At 28.2% G+C, this 19826-nt stretch overlaps 2 protein-coding genes across 2 annotated transcripts; one reads left to right on the plus strand and one right to left on the minus strand.

Moving 5' to 3' along the window:
- The first annotated feature begins 2128 nt into the window (after positions 1–2128).
- On the plus strand, positions 2129–5939 carry LOC123299278 (ejaculatory bulb-specific protein 3-like). The gene is made up of 2 exons (XM_044881626.1): positions 2129–2341; positions 5591–5939. The coding sequence occupies exons 1-2, from the start codon at positions 2155–2157 to the stop codon at positions 5788–5790; spliced, it is 387 nt and encodes a 128-aa protein (XP_044737561.1). The 5' UTR covers positions 2129–2154; the 3' UTR covers positions 5791–5939.
- Positions 5940–9502: 3563 nt separating this feature from the next.
- On the minus strand, positions 9503–17088 carry LOC123299255 (beta-1,3-glucan-binding protein-like). The gene is made up of 8 exons (XM_044881586.1): positions 16851–17088; positions 14433–14672; positions 12950–13188; positions 12738–12877; positions 10542–10708; positions 10252–10473; positions 10046–10188; positions 9503–9846 (listed from the first exon to the last, which is right to left on the minus strand). Exons 1-8 carry the CDS (start codon positions 16996–16998, stop codon positions 9661–9663), a joined length of 1485 nt encoding a protein of 494 aa, XP_044737521.1. The 5' UTR covers positions 16999–17088; the 3' UTR covers positions 9503–9660.
- Between the last annotated feature and the right edge of the window lie 2738 nt (positions 17089–19826).

Raw genomic sequence — 19826 nt, forward strand, 5'->3', positions numbered from 1 at the left:
GTGTCGCAAATCTGAAAGTATTTTAGATGGATATATCCCAAGCAGTTATGGTGAAATACCAACTTTCAGATTTCTATTATGGTTCTCTAGAAACTTCGAATGGGGGGTCACCGTAGGCACCCTGTATATATATTTTTTTATGAAATACGAAAAATTAATACACACATTACATAAAATAATATAATTTAAAGTCAATTTGGGTATAATACATACCTAAATTTTAAGATTTTATCACAACAAAGTCAGTCACTCAAGAGCATTTATTATTTTGTCAAATTATGTCCGGAAGAACTAAAAAGATTTAAAAATAAAAATTAAAACAATTATGTTAACATAATTGTGTTGTATAATTAAAATAATAATCATTATAATTATAGTATATATTAACAATTCAATAATTTCAAATTAAATTTCATTAACGCATCCGCGCTAAACCAAATAAAATTAATAGTAAAGTATGTAACCTCATATGAAAATAAGTATATTCAGTTTATTATTAATTAACATTCTATTATATTTCCTTTGTTTTTTCTTTGCCCACTACTAATTCAAAAAATAAAATATGTTTTTAATAAAAAAGACGAGAGGTGTCGTGGGACACCCGGTAGGTTAGTCCACTCAAAAATGTTTTTGAGAGTTTCGCACCAAAAAATTAAAATCCACGAAATAAATGGTGGAAAAGCATATAAATGATATATAACATTACATATTACTATTCAAATGTATTTATTTGCGCTCCCACCATATTTATCTAGAATTATGAACAGCTAATAGTATTGGAACAGCTAATAATAGGATTAAATGATAGACTTCGTATCAGATAATTCACTAATACTACGCACGTAATGGGTGGTGAATTTTTATTTTTATAAATATACTAGCTGTGAACTACCCGCTTTGCTGGGTGTCATACCTACTGTAACCCCTCCTCCTATATCCCCTTGCGTAGGGGTTACAGTTTTGTAATGTGCACGTCATGCTCTTTTATATGATACCCCACTTGGGTATATTTGAAAATATTCGATTATTCATCCCCACTTTCTCGATCCACCTTTCCATCCCCGAAGGTTACAAATAGATAAAAACAATCCTTGAAGATGTTTTTGAAGCACATTCCTTTCAACCCAAAATAAAAACCTTCCTCTTGAATCACTCTATTAGAAAAAACTGCATCAAAATTCCTTGCGTTGTTTTAAAGATGTAAGCATGCATAAGGATTAGGGACAGACTGACGGAAGCAACTTTGTTTTATACTATGTATTGATTTTGTACTCTATTTGTGGTGAAGGGATGTTAACCCTATCCGAGAAAGATTTATTTTCGATACGGGATACTAATTATTATTAAATTTTAATTAAAGGCATTTAATAATATTATTGCAACGTCTTTCCACATCGGTAAATAAATAATAAATCATAAGAAACACAAGGCTAACCGATGTAGTTTGATAAATAATAAGGGACTACAAAAATAACAATACATATAACTAGCTCGACCCGTGAAGAATTCCGCTTCTGTAGTTACTGTAACCCGTGGCTACCCTGTACCCGTTAAAAAATTCAAAGTTCTTAAAATAATATTAGAAGAACATGTATTAAAAATAGTAATTACATGTCTAGAGTATTAAGAGAACATCTGTAAAAACTAACATGTTTGCCTAATAAACATACTATTTAAATTTATGATATTTTTTCGTTCAAGTTATTTGCCTAGAGAGTTTTTCCCTAAGCGGTACATTTTTAGACCGTGAGTATATTTTTCGTCAAACCTAGACATAATAAGCTTGAAAATGATGGTTAAATCATGGAATTTGATAAAAGAATAAGGTAGATAAAGGTAGGACAGAAAAAAACTTGCTAGAGTAATAATATATAAGATATTATATACGTAAATAATATAACATATAACAAAAAACTAAATAAACAAATAAAAATTTCCCTCTCTCCTGTTACATACAGTAAAATTACCCACCCCTACATATTTAATCAAATAATAATAATTATTCCTTACATCAACGATATCAACACTGCAATATGATTTTAAGTATAAAAAGCAAGATATTTTAATAAATTTTAATTATTCCGTTTTGTGCGTGTTTATAATATAAAAGTATTTTTATTTTTTTTAAATTAAATTTTTTATTATTTTTCAATAATGTTTAAATTATTATCGATTTCATTTGTAATAGTTGCAGTGGTATTTGCCGCTGATGAAAAGTATACTACAAAATATGATAATATTAATTTAAAGGATATCTTAGAAAGTGATCGATTATTAAATAATTATGTTAAATGTTTAAAAGGTACTGGAAAGTGTACACCGGATGGTTCTGAATTAAAACGTAAGTTTCAAAAAATTGATTCAAAAAAAATTTTTTAATATTTTTCAGAATACTATTTCCGGGGCATTTTGAGGATTTATTTAATGAAAATGGAAGAGAGGCTATAATGGCAAAAATATAAGGACCCACTTAGCCTTTATAAATTTAGAAAATGTGTCAAAGCTTGAACTAGCCGCAAATATAAGTCTATTTAATAATATTAACTTCTTTAGCTATAAAATATGTAAAAACGAATTTGTTGAAAAAATTTAAAAAATAAAATTTTTCTTATCCTTATTGAACGTAAAAATTTATGCGATGGCTGTAAATATTGCTGATACAAAAGCTAATTCAACATAATTTTTTTTTTAAGTAAAAAAAAAAAGAAGCTAATTTTTTAACAAAACGCCTTTCTCCTGTTAACAATACTGCCAATTTGGTTTTACATATTTCCTTCACAAAATCATACCAATCGAGTTATTTGCGGCAGGTTACCAAGTTTTTTCATTTGTACTAAATCTTTAAGGGCCCAGTAAATCTTCATCCTTATACCTCAGCCTACCATAACAAAAAACTTTTTAATAAATCTCATTCGTTCGTCATTTTTTTTTCTTGAAAGACTTCTCGTTAATGAAAGATGATAACGGTCTCAAATTTACGCCAGTCGTTTCGTAATAACTGTGCTGATAAGATTAACAATTGCGGCGAAAACTATTTACAGAAATATTTTCAAATATTTAATTTTATCAACTTAAAAAAATATTAATATAAAAAATAAAAATATTTTTGCAAGGGCTGGATGATTTAAAAACTTCTGGTATACAACGCGCCTGCCTAGCCTCCAAACTACACATCTTTGTTATAAAAAAATTTGTATTATTGTATAACTTATTGCGTTTTTCTAAAACCATTTCCCAATACGTGAATTATCCAGATAAATTTGTTATTAAATTTTGAAAGCTTTGCATCTCTAAGGATACTATAAAATTACTAGGAGCGCGGCGTTTCGTGATATGCCGTGCTATAGACATTCATGTTTTTTTCGTAAAAATTAATAAAAAAAATTGCAAATCAACGCCATTTTAAAGCAGCGCTTACCGTTTTTTGAACAAAATGATACACTAAAAATTGATACGAAAAGCTCTTTTACAAAAAATTGTTTGTTCTTTAGTTTTCTCGTTTTGCTAATAATGAAAACAGTAATATACTTTCAAAATAAAAATTATTTGATAAGAAAATAGCATTCTAGCTATCATATAAAGAAAATATCTAAATATTAAGACCGGATATTAAGAAACATTTGTTGTTGTTTTTTTTTTTTTTTTTTTTTTTTGTATACGGATGGTAATTTCCAATTAAATTCTATTATAATCAGGAAATGACAACAGCATTAATTATGAAAATTATCAACTGCACGAACTTCGAAATATCAAATTAATATTATTATTTTTTAAATGTTTGTGATTCGTATATGTGAATTGAATTTTAAGAATCATTAAAAAAAACTACTGGTCTTCAAGGCTGTATAATATTCATAAGTATCTAAGATAATAGAAAATTCATATTATTTATACAACATATTTTCTAATATATACTGTTATTGTAGAAATTAGTAGTTATCGTTAAAAGTGGCATATCTCAATCAATTTTAATGTAGCAGAATTACATCATCTATAGTTTTTGTATGATAATTTTTAATTATTAACTACTTTATTTATAATCATCTTTACTTTATTGGTTAAATTTAATAGTGCCCATAACTCCCAAACTATTGGGTTTTGGACAAAAGTGCAAGAAGTACTTTCGACTTAAAATTGTTCAAAGAATACAACATTAGGCTATCACCATCGAGTCACAGAACACCCTGTATAAATTTTCCTTCAGTAATAGTAATTTCCTTCAGTAAAAAAAAACTATTTCTGCTTCACGCGGGTGACAATACTAGCTCGATTTTCGGATTTAAATCACTCACAAAGATTATGAGATGAGCTTGGGAAAAAACAACCCCATAATTTTAATTATCACGCAAGATTCTAGGTCGGGAAGGTAAAATACCAAGGAGTTGAAGCAAACTAAAAAAGAATTATACTTCGAAGAGTTTAGATTGGTTTGCAAAGCACAAGATCAAGCAGTCAGTGCTAAAATATTTTTATTAGCAGAAATAAGTTTTTCTAGTTAGTTTTGGGTAATATTTTCTTGCCTATACTACTAAATATATATTATGTTTGAAATGATTGAAATTAGAAAAAAAATTTTCTCAGAAATCATACACGTCAATCAAATTTTACATTAAAATCGCAAAACGCGATGTAAAGCTGCTTTTTTGGTATGTTATTTGAACCTCTTTTTCAGTTTCTCACCTATTACGCAGGTAGCACAACTTTTTTTTGCTTGCAAAACGAAATTTCACACTTCCCTAAGAGGTCTAAATAACGTTTATTATGTTTATAAAAAATTGTTTCAAACAAAAGTTGTTTATTTTTTAGAAGGAATATTTTTTACATTTATACTTTTGTTCTATTTCTAACGATTTTAACATAAGCTGAACTCAAAATTTTAACATTTCTGAAAACCACGTAAATTTTTCAAGCATCATATCTCAAAAACTATTAAACATACGGAGCTGTGGGATGACTTAAATTGTTTCAAATTTAATATTCTTTCAAAGTGATAGTTTCAAACTAATGTCAAAAGCTCATAGTTTTTGAAATGAACTGCAAAAGCTGTAAAAAGTTTGAAAATTTTACAGGTTTTCCCGGATCACGCAGGTTGCACAATTTTTTTTCTTGAAAAACGTAGTTTCACATTCTCCAGTCTCCAAAAGGGTCCAAATAACATACCAAAAATACAGATTTACATCGAGTTTTGCAATTTTAGTTTTTTTTTTTGTAAGATTTTACTGCTGTAATATTTGAATTCATTTACTTGTGCGGCACTTATTAACGACTAATAAAAATTAATTCGTATAATATTAATTACCACATTTTTTTGTAAAATTTAAAAAACAAACGCACACTTTCTATAAAAATTATGCAAATGCTACGCTAAAAATATAATTTTTGTCACTTGTCTTAAAAAACATATGTAAATAGTATTTATTACCCAATTACCGGTTTTTAGCAAATATATTTACTTTAATTAAATAATAAGTAATTACCTACTTTAAACAACAATTATTACACATTTAGTAATATTTTACAAGTTAATAAATATTATGATCATTAATAAATAATATTGGTTAATAATAACTTTTATTTATTTAATAAATAGGTGTATTACCAGAAGCATTAGAAACTGGATGTGCAAAATGTCATGAAAATCAAAAAGAAGGTGCCAGAGAAGTTATTACATATCTTATCAACAAAAAACCAGAATTATGGAATGAACTTAAAGAACAGTATGATCCCACTGGAATATATACAGAAAAATATAAGAAAGAATACGAAGAAGTTTTAGAAAAGAAGAATTGATTTCACCTGCAAACCAGTTAATTAAATAATAATTATTTAATCAAAAGATTTTATCAACAGTATTTTTTTTTATTTTTGGTTTATATAAATAATTTTCATTTATGAAAATTATATAAAATTCATTTTTTTAAATAAAAACAAAAAATTAATTTACTACCTAATTATTTTTATTTCAAACTTTCTAAATACTTTCTAGAAAATTGTGTTTCTAAAAATTAGCTTGGTCCAGTTTTTAAAAATAAAAATATTCCATACAATTCATGTTTAAAGAAAATCTGTTATCCATCAAAAGTATTATAGTAATAACGCTGTCTTAAGGATGTACGAGCACCAGGGCAACTTTAGATAAAAGGCTCGATTTTGTTTTATATGAAGTTGGCCTAAGTCTAAATCAATTCTGAAAATTTTAGGAGGTGATTATTAAAATAAATAAATGACTTCAAAAGTAGGCATATTTAACATCTTATGGGAAAATGGTAGATGGATGATATGTTTTCATTGATTTCTCCAAAACTAGTAGGTGGAAAGTTTAAATTATTGAAAACAAAAAAAGCCGTTGTGCCCGGCTAATTAAGGATGTATGAGTACAAATTTAAAAAAATATATAATATCTTCAATTTGGATCATGAATTATGTTAACTTAACAATATAAGACGAAAAGTAAAATTTTTCAATGCCTAGAGTAATTTTCAAAATATCGAAAATTGAAAATTTTGTTTATTTATTTAGCGATCAATATTTCGAAAACCAAGGCAGATATCGAAAAATTTTTTTTCTTATTTTTCGTCTACATTTATGAAATTATAACAAAACTCGTCATCAAAGTTGAAAATAAGGTGCAAATAATAATAATTTCAACTACAAGTCTAAACTTGCCTTGGCGCTCGTACTACCTTAAAGGGAATTCATAAGCTAAGAGTTTCAGAAAAGTACTCCAAAAGAATTGTGTTTATATACATATTGGATCACAATTTATATGTCCCTCTTACCATATTCCCACACACTATGGCCAAGCACATTTATTCCTACAAGTTATTACACAGCTTTCACTCCTTTTTTTTCTTGACTCACCATATTTGGAATTTTAACGACAAAAAAGGCCAAAGAAACGAATATTTGTATAAGTGGTAATTTAAGGTAATTTTTTTCTTTTTTTGACTAAACCGAAACTGCAAGATCTTTTTGAGCATGCTGTCAGTATTTAAATTAAGTAAATTGAAAAGTGGCAAGAATTTTTTTTCATTATAACCCCGTGAATTTTCGTGAAAATGGCTTACTTTTTTTATTTTCAAGGTTTTTTACAGTACTTTTAAAAGTGTACGGTATACTTGTTTCAAAAGACGTCAAATTTTTTAGTTATTTGACGTTAAATACTCTAATATTTGTCGCCGGCAAAAGGCAATGTTCTACAAATAGCTGTATCTCAACAAATATCGCACGAAAACGGATAAAATAGGGCTGTAATCTTTTCCTCTATTTATAAGCTAGATTTTCTTGTGGAAAGTCTTTATTCGTAGGATGTCAATTTTTCTACTTCTTTTTATTGGTGCAAAACGTGATTTTTGAAAAGCGAGAAATTTCAATCTCTCGCTTTCCACTAACTCGGAAGCATTGACTTTCGAAATATGCTTTGATGACACTTTTTTGCATTGAATTAACTCCTTTTTCAATTCCCGTTGTCATGTTCACTCTAACTTTTTCCACCTTCTAGAAAGGAGGACTACCATCCCCTGAGAAAAAGACCCACTCGGCATTGTACTTTTGTTTCATGGTATCTTAACTACTTACTATTAAATTTCAAGTCAATCAGGGATATAGGAAATAATTTAGAGGTTTAATTCTCGTTTAATAGAGTTATGGGGGTATAGGAGTTATTATTATGAAAGAAACAAAACTATTATTTTTCCAGTTTTTATTTTATTAATATAAGTACAAAAAGTTCTAAAATTTAAAGTTTTTATTGTTTATAATCTTCGCAAAGTCCTCCACTACTGTTTCAAAATTAGCAAACTACAACATAAATAAGACCTTTCGAATTGAATAAATACAACTAAATAGGTAAGGATAAATCTATTATTTACAGAATCAACTTCTTCACCCGATTCTTCAATTACGTCGCTAATCTTTGCAGGATATTCTTTGCCGTCAAACCAATGAAACTTATACTTGCTTTTAATCAATTTCCAATCGAAATTTATTGGAAATAGAGTTGTAGGATTTTTCGTAGCGTTGTACCATTTAATATTAGCAGCTGAGCTATCTATAGATTGTTATTCTCATTTGCTGTTCCAATTTTCGGTATGACGGTGGATCTGTTTCCCAGAGATGCATCATAGATTTCCATGTCCAAGCGTTAATATTTTTACTTAGATTAGAAGAGCTAAGCATAAACTATCTACTAATATAAGGGCCGATAGTAGATTTACGATGACTTAAAAAATAAGTTTTTATTGATAATTTTTTATTACAGATTTTTATTAATTAATTTATTTATTTTTCTTGTAATTGAATTACTCAAAGATATTTTTTTACAAACAAATGTTAATGTTGAACTATGCATTGCATGTTCTTTTATACATTTTTCTGTTGCTTGTGGCTGTAAATATGTCCTCTATCATTGGCAGACTGTTAAAAATTGTTTATTTTTCTGAAACTATCTGATAGTTTAGTTTAGAGATTAATGATTTAAAAAGTAGGTAACTAATTAATTGTTTATCTCGGGAAATTCCAGTTCTTAAAACATTGATTTTAAGTATCATAAATTAAAATTTCCCAAAAAAATGTTTATTATAACATCAATTACATAAATTTTATATTCGTAATTATGAATAATTACATTTTTTTTATTTTCTATATAATAAATAATATTCTAGCCAATGGTATTTTTGATAGTCTTAAGGTAGTACGAGCGCCAAGGCAATTTTAGACTTAGGGTTGAAATTTTTGTACCTTATTATCAACTTTGATGGTGAATTTTATTATAACTTCGTGAATGTAGACGCAAATTAAGAATAAAATTGTTCGATACCTGTCTTGGTTTTCGAAATATCGAAAGCGTAAATAATTAAACAAAACTTTCAATTTTCAGTATTTTGAAAATTACTCCAGATATGGACAAATTTTATTCTTACTTTTCGTTTTATATTGTCAAGTTATAACATAAATCATTATCAAAATTGAAAATATATATTTTTATAAATTTGTGTCTTTATTAGTCGGGCACAACGGGTTTTTTCTGTTTTCAATAATTTATTAAGTTTTTAACTTTAATTTAAATATTTTTCAGAATTATTAGTCCAACTTCATATAAAAAAAATATCAAGCCTTTTATCCAAAATTACCCTGGCGCTCGTTACATTATATTTAAAATATAATTTTATAATAAAAAATGAAATTGGTACACAAATTTTTTTGTAAATTCCATATTAACGTCCAAAACTTTAATTAAAAATATAACACACTTTAAAACATTTCTGATTACCCATTCTTCGCCATTATTAAGTTCAATTTTTAACTTTTTTGCTCATAATGTGTTGTACTAGCTTTTTAACAAAAAGTCATCACCTTAGAGCTTTAAAGTCATATTTCGCTAGAGTTTTAAAGTTACATAACGTTATTATTCAAATTATTTTACCATTTATTTTCATTCATATTTTCAGACTGAAGCATCTAGTTTGGAAAAACCATTTTTAAAACCGAATGTTCACCCCGATTGTCTCTAGGTTATATATTATTCAATAATGCTACAACACAAAATATTTTCCACATTATTTGATGCGCACACCCAAACAATGGAACTTATGGAATTTAACAAATTGGAACTTAACGAATTTAACAAATGAAACTTAATTTTCATGATTATTTTTCAATTTAAAGTGCCCACACTTTAATATAATCCACTTGTAATCGTGAATTATCATCCCATGAAGGATACCATGTATTCTTTTTCTCCCAAAATCGAAGCATGCCTTTTGGATCCTTTTTCTCCCATGGTTTTCTAGCCGAATCCTCTGTGAATACACGTCCGCCAACTCCAACTCCAATATCCAAATAAAACTAAATTTATACAAGTAATTATTAATAAAGCCTCTTTCTACGTTATCTGGAAGGAGAGGGGGTGGATTTATCGGATTTCCCTGTGTAATAGAATCGTTTTTGCAGATAATAAACATTTTTTCGTTAACACAACTGTTTACCCGTGAAAGCGCAAACTATGCGCAAATTGAGAATAGATAAAAATTGTTATTGTTCATACCTCTTTATCAAATGGAGCTAAAATGGAACCACTTTGCCACAAGTTTGAAGCTGCATTAAAAGAATCACCTAATTCTGAAAAACCACGTGGTGGTGGTCTTAAGTCTGCATATTCCTGTCCATCTACTTTCAATTTTATTGAATCTATGCACAAAATAAAATTAGGTCTTAAAGATTAATAATTTAATAAGTATATTTGCATCGTACCTGGATACCATTCCAATGTAAATGTGTGATAATCCTCAAGCCAAGAACTCGTACCATGATGAGTTTTCATAAACTTCGTACGTGCATCTACATTACTACCAAGTACTAAGCCACCTTGAAGATCTCGTCGATTTTGAAGGTTTCCAGGTATAAATGCAATTCGCATTGAACCAGAATCATAATTTTCACCATATGCAGAATCTTCAGGAGATAACAATAGTTCTGGAAAAAAGATTTAACACAGAGAATTAATTAATGCATTATGAAACACAAATAAAATTTTTACTTACGAGGATAAATCCAATTTCCTGTTGGTAATTTAGCTCGAATTTCAACTGTTCCATATTTGAAACTAAATTTATGTTGTGTATTTATTCGCCCTGATGCAACAGGTGGTAAAATGAAGAAACTATTTGCTCTTCGATAGCAATCCGAACTTCCTTTGACACCCGTACATCTAAAATTATGATTTATGGAATATAAATTTGATAATTCAGGAAACTCGGGTAGGAAGGTGAGGGAGTCGCCTAGTTCGATACACGATTATTCATTATTGTAAGACCGTAATTAAAAATATTACAAACTAGCTGCGCCCCGCGAAGTTACCCGCAATTAAAAGGAGAGTGGTGTTATCCGCGATTAAACACGGTTCCTGTATGCTATGCTATAGGAACCGTGCATTTTTCATGTTCGTCGATTCTTTGCTCTAGGAAAAATTTTAAAATATCTATCCCAAGAGAACCATACATTTTACCGAAATAAAATTAGGAACATACATTTTTTGTGCTATTCCATCCATTCATCCATCCATCCAAACTTTCACGATTATAATATATATATATCAGATTAAATATCGAATGAGTAACAAAGAAATATTTTACGAGCAAACTTTTAATATTCCCACAATACACTTGTCTTGCCAAGACGACGATTTTTTTGCAATGTTACGGTCTCAAGCCCAAGCAAGCTCAGAAATCGAAGATCGAAACTGATCAAAACCCATATCCAAGTCCCCTTTAATTCACCCTTGTGGCTTCTTTTTCGGGATGTAAATCTAAGTATCTTTAATATATTTCGAGCAAAACGAGTTCTGATGCGACTGAAGTCATGAAGTCTCTTTGGTGTCAAAAGGTAAGAACATCAAGATTTCCAGAGGAACTACTGTGTGATGGTATTTGATTCTAAATTCGAAATCTCCGAAGCTGGCAGGTAACGGCTAGCCAGGGCCGGATTTAAATTTCTGCCGCCCTGGGGCACTTTAGAAAATGCCGCCCTATGACTGAAATTTTATTTTAATAGTTTTGATATCTTATTTTAAAAAAAATAGAATAACTAATTAATTGCAGAAAATTTATTATGTATTACATATTATTTATTACTGTTCTTTTAAATTAAAATTAATTAGTATTATTTGATAATTCTCCAATTTTAGGAAAATTCATTGATCAATTAAAGTTTCTGTTATCAAAAAGACATACATAATTTGAAAATATTTTTAATTCTTCAAAAAAACTATATTAATTTATCAATTCCAGAAAATAAAAATATCAAATTTTATTTTTGCAAACCTTTATGGAAATAAATTAATTAAACTATTTTAATAGTTTTCACTTAAATTTCTCATATTATAATATACAAAATTTTGATTTGATACATAATGCATAAATTATATTTCTTGAAAAATAAAATGTTTATTTAAAAGAATTAGTTAATTATATATTGTATAGAAAATATTTTCTCACATTCCAAATTTTGCCGCCCTAGAAAATTTGCTGCCCTGGGCACTAGCCCCGACTGCCCCTAGTGTAAATCCACCACTGCGGCTAGCTGTCTATAATTTATTTAGGAAAAAATAGACCGATAAAATTTCTGCAATAATGTCCCATTTTTGAACGCAAGGGTTAAAAACTTCAGAACCCAACCAGTTCCTCTATAGTCGACAAACTCAAACCAACTAACTCGTAATAGGAAATAATCATAATGTCTAATTGGCATATTACCCATAAAAATGTAAAACTAGACTTGATATCATGACAAAATTTCAAAGTGAAATTAAAATTGATTAAAAAACGAAGAAGTTATAAGCAATCAAAGATGCATTCAAAGGTTGCCCATCTCCTTTTAGCAAAACTATGGCGATACCCACGTATGACGTCACTAGTGGGTATCTTCCTCTTTGTTTAATTAGGAATTTTAAACGTTCATATCTTGCATACTCTTAAAGATTTTGAAAAATCAACTTAACTTTTCTATTCGTGGATAAAAAATTCTCCATCTGAAGTGATAACAAAAATTTAGTCCGATTCCCTATTACAATATTACAGTTTGTCACACCAGTTTTTTGGCGGAGTTTCATCCCTTATGTTAAAAATTTTGAAGGGTCTATATATCACTGTAGGTATAAGGCTATACTAATTTTAACTTGATTTACAGGCTAAATATGAAGCCATTAGAGTGTCTATTGTAGTTCTTACATAAATACTTACGCAGTCATTAAGTCTAATTCTGAATCCACAATTCCTTCATCATTATATTTTGTAGATAATAGCATAGGTTTAATTACCAGGTTACTATCTCGGACATTTAGGATATTTTTATCCTTCAAATAAACTACAAATTCATAATCCTAAATAAAAACAATAAAAATAAATATTCAATTGTAATTAAATCGAAAATACTACAAACAAAATTAACTAACCGGTGTATCTGGAAAACGAATTTCTTGCGTCCATCGTAGTGTATCTAGATTCTTATCAAAAGTTTCTTCAAATATCAATGAGCCAACGCAAACTTTTTGATTACGAACTGTTGTTTTACTGGGTGTACAAGGTTCTATTTTATCATCAGGTCCTCTGATATCAATGATATCGGTATAAGGTTTAAAAGTGGTAGTGCTAGTGCTAGTTGATGTGGAAATAGCTTCACCGATGTCTTTTTCTAAAGAATTTGATTTACATTAATTCATATTTCATTAAAAAATTTAATGTAGAGGAAAGTGCTATATAATGATCCCTCAGGGCAAAATGATCCCTAGCTGTTTTAAGTCATTTAGTATATTTATCGATAGATGACTTCCACATGATCAAATTAATCATCAATTTCATAGAAAAATATTGCTTATGATTTATGGTAACACAAATTTGAAAATCAAATTTATTTTTTGTGTTAGTTTTCGCCAACTGGTTATTTTAAACTTAGTTTCTGTTGACTTTTAATAATATTATAACACATTTTGATAGGCGTATAAATAGATTTTAAGGTCAGTTTTTATGACGATATTCAACTATGTCATTATGGGTAAAATGATCTCCTTTGTATACGTCAAAATGATCTCTATTTTGCGTGTAAAATTATAATAGATAAAATGATCCCGCATCATGTGGCGAGTCTTGAATGTTTTGATTTAGATGATTTTATCAGCGATACTAATCGTTGATGCAATGTAAAAAAACAATTAATATTTTATGTGAATTGTTTGGTAAAAAATGGAATCATTTTGCACACCTTAAAAGTTCAGTGAAACGATCTTTTTTGAGAAATATTGAATACTTCTAAACATTTGAACAAATCAAAAGAAATTGGCATTTCAATATTACAACACTTGAATAAAGAAACCAAGTTTTTCTTAGGGGGATTATAATAGGACACCTTCCCCTACTTTGACATTGTTATTATTGTTATTTGGTCAAAAATTATTTATTTAACTTTTAGAAATTGTTCAACAGGCATTACGTATAAAAATTTGAGATGTGTGACATTTTTCATTTTGAAAATTTGCTCTAAGGTTCAAAAACTTCACCACCTGCAAAATGTTATTTTCCTTAAATCTATATGAATGATTTTGGATTAATGTTTGTGAGAAATCTCACAAAGAATAGATAACGGAATACCTTTCTAGTGAATCTTCCTCTATGTATAATTAATCTTTTTTTATTTTTTGAATTTTTTTGGGGGGTTTAGTTTGAACTAAGAGAGGTAGTAGTTAAGAGACTTATAACTTTGACCTTGCAAAAATGATAATGTAATCCAGACGATAGATACCAGTTTAACAACAAAATAAACAAGCTGTCTGCCTTTAAAATTTGTAATAGCATTAACATGCAGGTAAATATAACTACTTTAAACAAATATAAAGTATTTAAGTTCAACAAACTTTACAAAATTTGGATTTATATTTTTACCTGTTACGGTATACTCTTGATCATCATTTGCATATCCCAATTTATTTTTACCATCGTCATAGATCACATAAGTCCAATAATAAATTTTATCACCAGGTTTAAATTTCGTAAGTTTATCAACAAAGGTCCATCTGCCATTTTTAGCTTTTGTTATATCTCTTGCAAATTGTCCAGCTTCTCGGCCATTAAACTCTTCATTAATATTTCCATGAAATGCAAATAATGTCACTCCTTCCTCATCTAGAATAATATTTTTAATTGTTAAAAACACACATAGTCAAATTGAATAAAATTTAAGATTTATAAATAAATTAATTTACACCAAGTCTTATCTACCTATATATTATTTTTCTAGCCTGTTTTTCCTGTTATACAAGGTCTTTCTTATTCCTTTATCAAATTCCATGATTTACACCTCATTTTAAAGCTTAATCGTTCTGACTAATGAAGAAAAATATATTAATGGCCTAAAAATGTGCCGTTTAGAAAAAACAGGCTAAAAAAATAACATTAAGATTTAATTATGTTCATTATGTAATTTGTATATTATATCTGTAATAAAATTGTCTATAAATAAAAAGAAAGTAAATTATTCACGCATATATTATTTTTCTGTTTTAGCCACAGGTACAACTCTGCGGAATTCTTCACGGGTTGAGCTAGTATTTAATATTATTTCTACCTTTCATCAGGATTTAATATGAATATTATTCAAAGATTGATTTTTTCTTGCATTTATAGGGAAATATTTAGACAACATAGTAGAATAGGAAATTGTAAATGGAAAAGAAAGAATGAGAAAAATTTATGAGAAATTCACAGGGATACAATTAATATACTAAAATTCAAAGTTTGAATGACTAACTTCGATAGTTTTTTTCGCTAATTCCCTTTTTTGTTGTGTTAATTATTTTCAGAAGAAGGTTCTCGAAATAATTAGCACACTATGAAAGAAAAAATTAAGGAAGTTGAACAGAACATTTAACAATTTAAGATAAAATATTAAATGGTGGAAACGCATATAAATAATGCACTATATTACCTTATTATATACTTATGTATTTCTTTACGCTCCCACCATATTTATCTAGAATTGTGAACAGGTATTAAAATGGTATTTAGGTAGTATTTATTATTATTAATGAATTGTGAATAGGAATTTATTAGAGCTATATGCGAACGCAGCGAGCTTCACTGCTGAAGGCTTCAGCCAGACTGAAGGCCGAAGGCCTATTCAAGATATAGTAGTAAAATTTGTGCTTAGCGGGCGGGTTAAGCATAATATAGCTATTAATGAATTGGAACTGCAGGTTAATTAAGATTAAAAAATGACTGATCAATAGTTACAATTAAATAAATTGTAGGCAAAATGAAGTTCACCGGATCATCTAGTTATGTAAATATTGGAGATAAACTGTCAAATGGTACATTATAGTAAAATTTATTTTCTATAGCTTAAAGTTGGCGTGTTGTTAGTGATAATATCGAATCTCGAAAAAATGATCTTGATGCAGTGTTTATTATTTCTCATTTTACTCCTCTTCTCAGAAAAACCAAAAAGAAAAAGTTACAGTTTGTTAAATCCGACTTGCTTACAAGTTGCTTAATTAAATTTATTTAATTAAAAATAAAATTAATCATTTAGTCGTTTATATAATTTCTTAAAAGCTTTTTTATGTCTTTTTAAAATTGATGAATTTTTATTTTACATCGCTTTCAAACTTCTCTGCCCTTTCTGTATTTAAAGTGTAATAGTAACGTTTTTTCTTAAATAAAAATTTTCAAAAATTGCGTTTTTTGCCAAATATCATTTTTGCGCATTTGAACTTTTATACATCTATATTTTATGGTTTAAAATAAAGTTTTTTTTACAAACCCATTAAGTTTATGACATTGTATATTCATGAAAATTTATTTTTAGCTCTGATGTAGATCTTTTTTAACTTTATGAAAATCTGTAACTTAATTTCGGCACTTAACATTTTTAATCGTTTTAAGCTTAAGACTAACAATCTAATGTCTTTATAAATTTTGTTTATAGAGTTTATAATTGAAAACACTTTATAATTTATACGAATCATTACACGGTAGATACTTAGGAAAAACCGATGTTGTAATTGAATTTTCTAGGTACTTGCTCATACCAATGAGAGACGGATAGCTTCAATTAAAGTTAGATTAATGGGGAAAGATTTTTTCCAAAACCTTAGATCTGTAAAAACAGATTCCGAAAAAGTATGAAAAAGACCGCTTGAGAAAGTCTCTTTAGTTTGGAAAGAGATTTCCTTCGCGATATGAGTTTTGATTATCTCGAAACTTTTATTCCAATCTTGGCAGGTAGTAGGTATAAGTATAAAAATATAAAATAATTTTAAGTTTTCCTTAAATGTAAAGGTTATGGTTTAATTATTTTCTTACCTGGAATTGAAACTCTGAATCCTTTTGGTTTTAAAATTTCAATTAGTGCTGGAGGTACTTCGTATTGTCCATCACGTCTAGCACATATTCCATTGGGAATGAACGATAAAAATAAACAAAAACTAAATAATATTAACAATTTCAGCATTGTTGTTATTTCAAATCACTCTGAGCACATACAAGTTAATTTTACACACTTAGAATATCATTTAAGAAATAACACAATGCAAAACTAATTACCCCTACTTCATTTATATTGCTATTTATTATGTATTTATTAAGTTGTAATACTAGTTGTTAGAATATTTAAAAATAAAAATCTTATCTTTAATGTCAAAGTAACAGTATATCAATATATTTTAATGATAAGTAGTGGTTTTTTGTTGTTCTTCAAAAGAAATAAGCAAATTAATTACGTATGAGGAAAATTCGACATTTTACTGAATGTAAATTCAGCTACAAAAAAATAACACACTTAAGGTAGTACGAGCACCAAGGCAAATTTAGATTTAGTATTGAAATTATTTGTACCTTATTTTCAACTTAGATGTTGAATTTTGTCATAACTTAAAAAATGTTTTCGATATCTGCCTTAAATAATTAAATAAAATTTCCAATTTTCGATATTTTGAAATATCAAACTCCACATATCGAAAAAATAATATACTCCAGATATCGAAAGATTGCATTCTTACTTTTCGTCTTATATTGTCAAGTTATAACATAATTCACCATCAAAATTGAAAATATATATATTTTAATTTGTGTCCTCACTACCGTGCTCATACATCCTTAATTAGTCGGGCATAACGGTTTTTTTTTTCAACAATTTATTGTATGTTTTAGCTTTAATTTAAATAGATTTTTTTTTAATTTGCACCAACTGGTTTTGGAGAAATCTATGAAAAGATATCATCCATCTACGGTTTTACCGTAAAACCAATGTTAAATATGCCTACTTTTGAAGTCATTAATTTATTTAAATAATCGGGTAACCCTTGCCCCCCCCCCTTTCTAAAATATTCAGAAATAATTTACACTTAGTTCAACTTCGTATACAAAACTAATGAAGCTTTTTATTATTTAAAATTGCCTTGGTGCTCGTACATCCTTAAACTTTTATTTTATTTTTAAAACAATCATATATAAAACCATCATTGGTTGACCGTTGGTGTTATCTTATATTCATTTCGGGTGAAAATATAAACTTGATAATTAATTAACGAAGTTAAATCAAAGTATAATATTATAGCTTTTTTTGGACCTAGTAACGCGTTTGAACATAGCTGTACTCTTTTCGTTCAGAAAACCTCTTGTTTCCTTGATCTTTTCGTAGCTACCCTCTCTTTTCTAAATGAATTCCTTAAAAATTTTTCGTGCGAAATGTGAATTTTTGTTTCATCTTAAAATATGTCATAAAAAATTATACTGGCTAAAGAATGATAATTTTCTCTTTAGTGAAGAAAAATTTTTAACACGCTTTTATTAGCTTCATACGTATATAACGTATATAAGTATACCTATAACGGAAACATTGAACATGATTTTGACCCGCTTCAAAACGACGGATTAACTCGCTTTCGCATACTTATCAAGAACCGATGACAATAATTTAATAACTTTACTTGATTATCCTGATCAGGATTTTCAGGATTATCGATTTCTATATCTAATGTAACACATTTCTCTAATATACACATTTTCTTGCGCTTCCACCATATTTATACTGAATTTTTGATAAATAAATTGTCTCTCTGTTTTACTCGTATTTAAGGTTGTCACTGTTTTACTCGTATGTTAAGTTAGGAGTCCGAGGGACTTTTTCACGTTTGCCCTTGCCTTCCCAAAATGATTGTATTGTTATAAATTTGAAGGGGACTTTAAGTTTATGGGTATTAAGGGTTGGTATTGATCTCACCCGCTGTAATAAATTAATTTACAACCAATAATTTAATAATATAATTACAGCAATTTAAAAATTACTTCTGTACAGTGACCCGTAGAAATTATTTTTGGCCGCAAAGCCCCAATAAAGTATATTTTAACATTTAAAAAAAAGTTAATTATTTGGGAATTTTTAATTAAATTATTATTTTTTAATGTCTTTTCCTCGTTGATAAAATTACAAACACGATGCATATGTCTATATTCTATGCCCCCATTATTTTATTTAAGCTTTTTAACTTATTTTTACCAAATGTCATTTATAATATTGTTTACACATATGCAGACTTAAACGAAAACATTGAGACAATGTTCTACTTTGAAAAGAAGAGAAGAAAAACTTATCAAGTAATTGACAAAAATTTCAGACTCTGGGACACCAAAGATAGTCAGATAGTTAGAATACCAAACTATTTTTGCAAAGTAATAACGAGTAATCGAGTAGATACACAGACTAGGTTGCATGATGTTTGTTTGCAATTTGATCCAACTTGAAAGGTAAGATAGCGGCCCTGTGAAAATAGAACCCCCAAATTCGAATTTTCATAAACTGCTGATTGGATTCGTTTGTCCATCATTTGTCCACATTTGTCCACCATAGAAAAGTTTAAAAAGAAAAACTAATAAAGATTACTATATAATAAAAAAAGGGTGAGATTATACGCACACTATCGTATGTTTATCGTGAGCGTCAAGATGATTTAGCATTTACAAATATTGTCCTTATCCTTATCCTTATCCTTAATTCCTTACTTGTATTACAAAACTGTAATCCCGACGCAAGAAATATCAAGGAGGAGATGAAAGTGGGGATAAACGATCAAATAATTTCAGATATACCCAAGTCTGATATCAAATGAAAGGGCATGATGTGTACATAAAAAATATGTAAGTAGTATATAGAAGTTAGTTCTGCCGTTTAAAAGTTGTGAGCTTTTTTATCGAGGGTTTATCAAATTTCATAAAATTTACTAGATATTTCTGATCTATTTCTATGCAACCATAATGTACTACAGCGAAGCGTGGCAGGGT

This window comes from Chrysoperla carnea, chromosome 4 (assembly GCF_905475395.1).
Source record: "Chrysoperla carnea chromosome 4, inChrCarn1.1, whole genome shotgun sequence".
In the NCBI taxonomy this organism is placed as follows: domain Eukaryota; kingdom Metazoa; phylum Arthropoda; class Insecta; order Neuroptera; family Chrysopidae; genus Chrysoperla; species Chrysoperla carnea.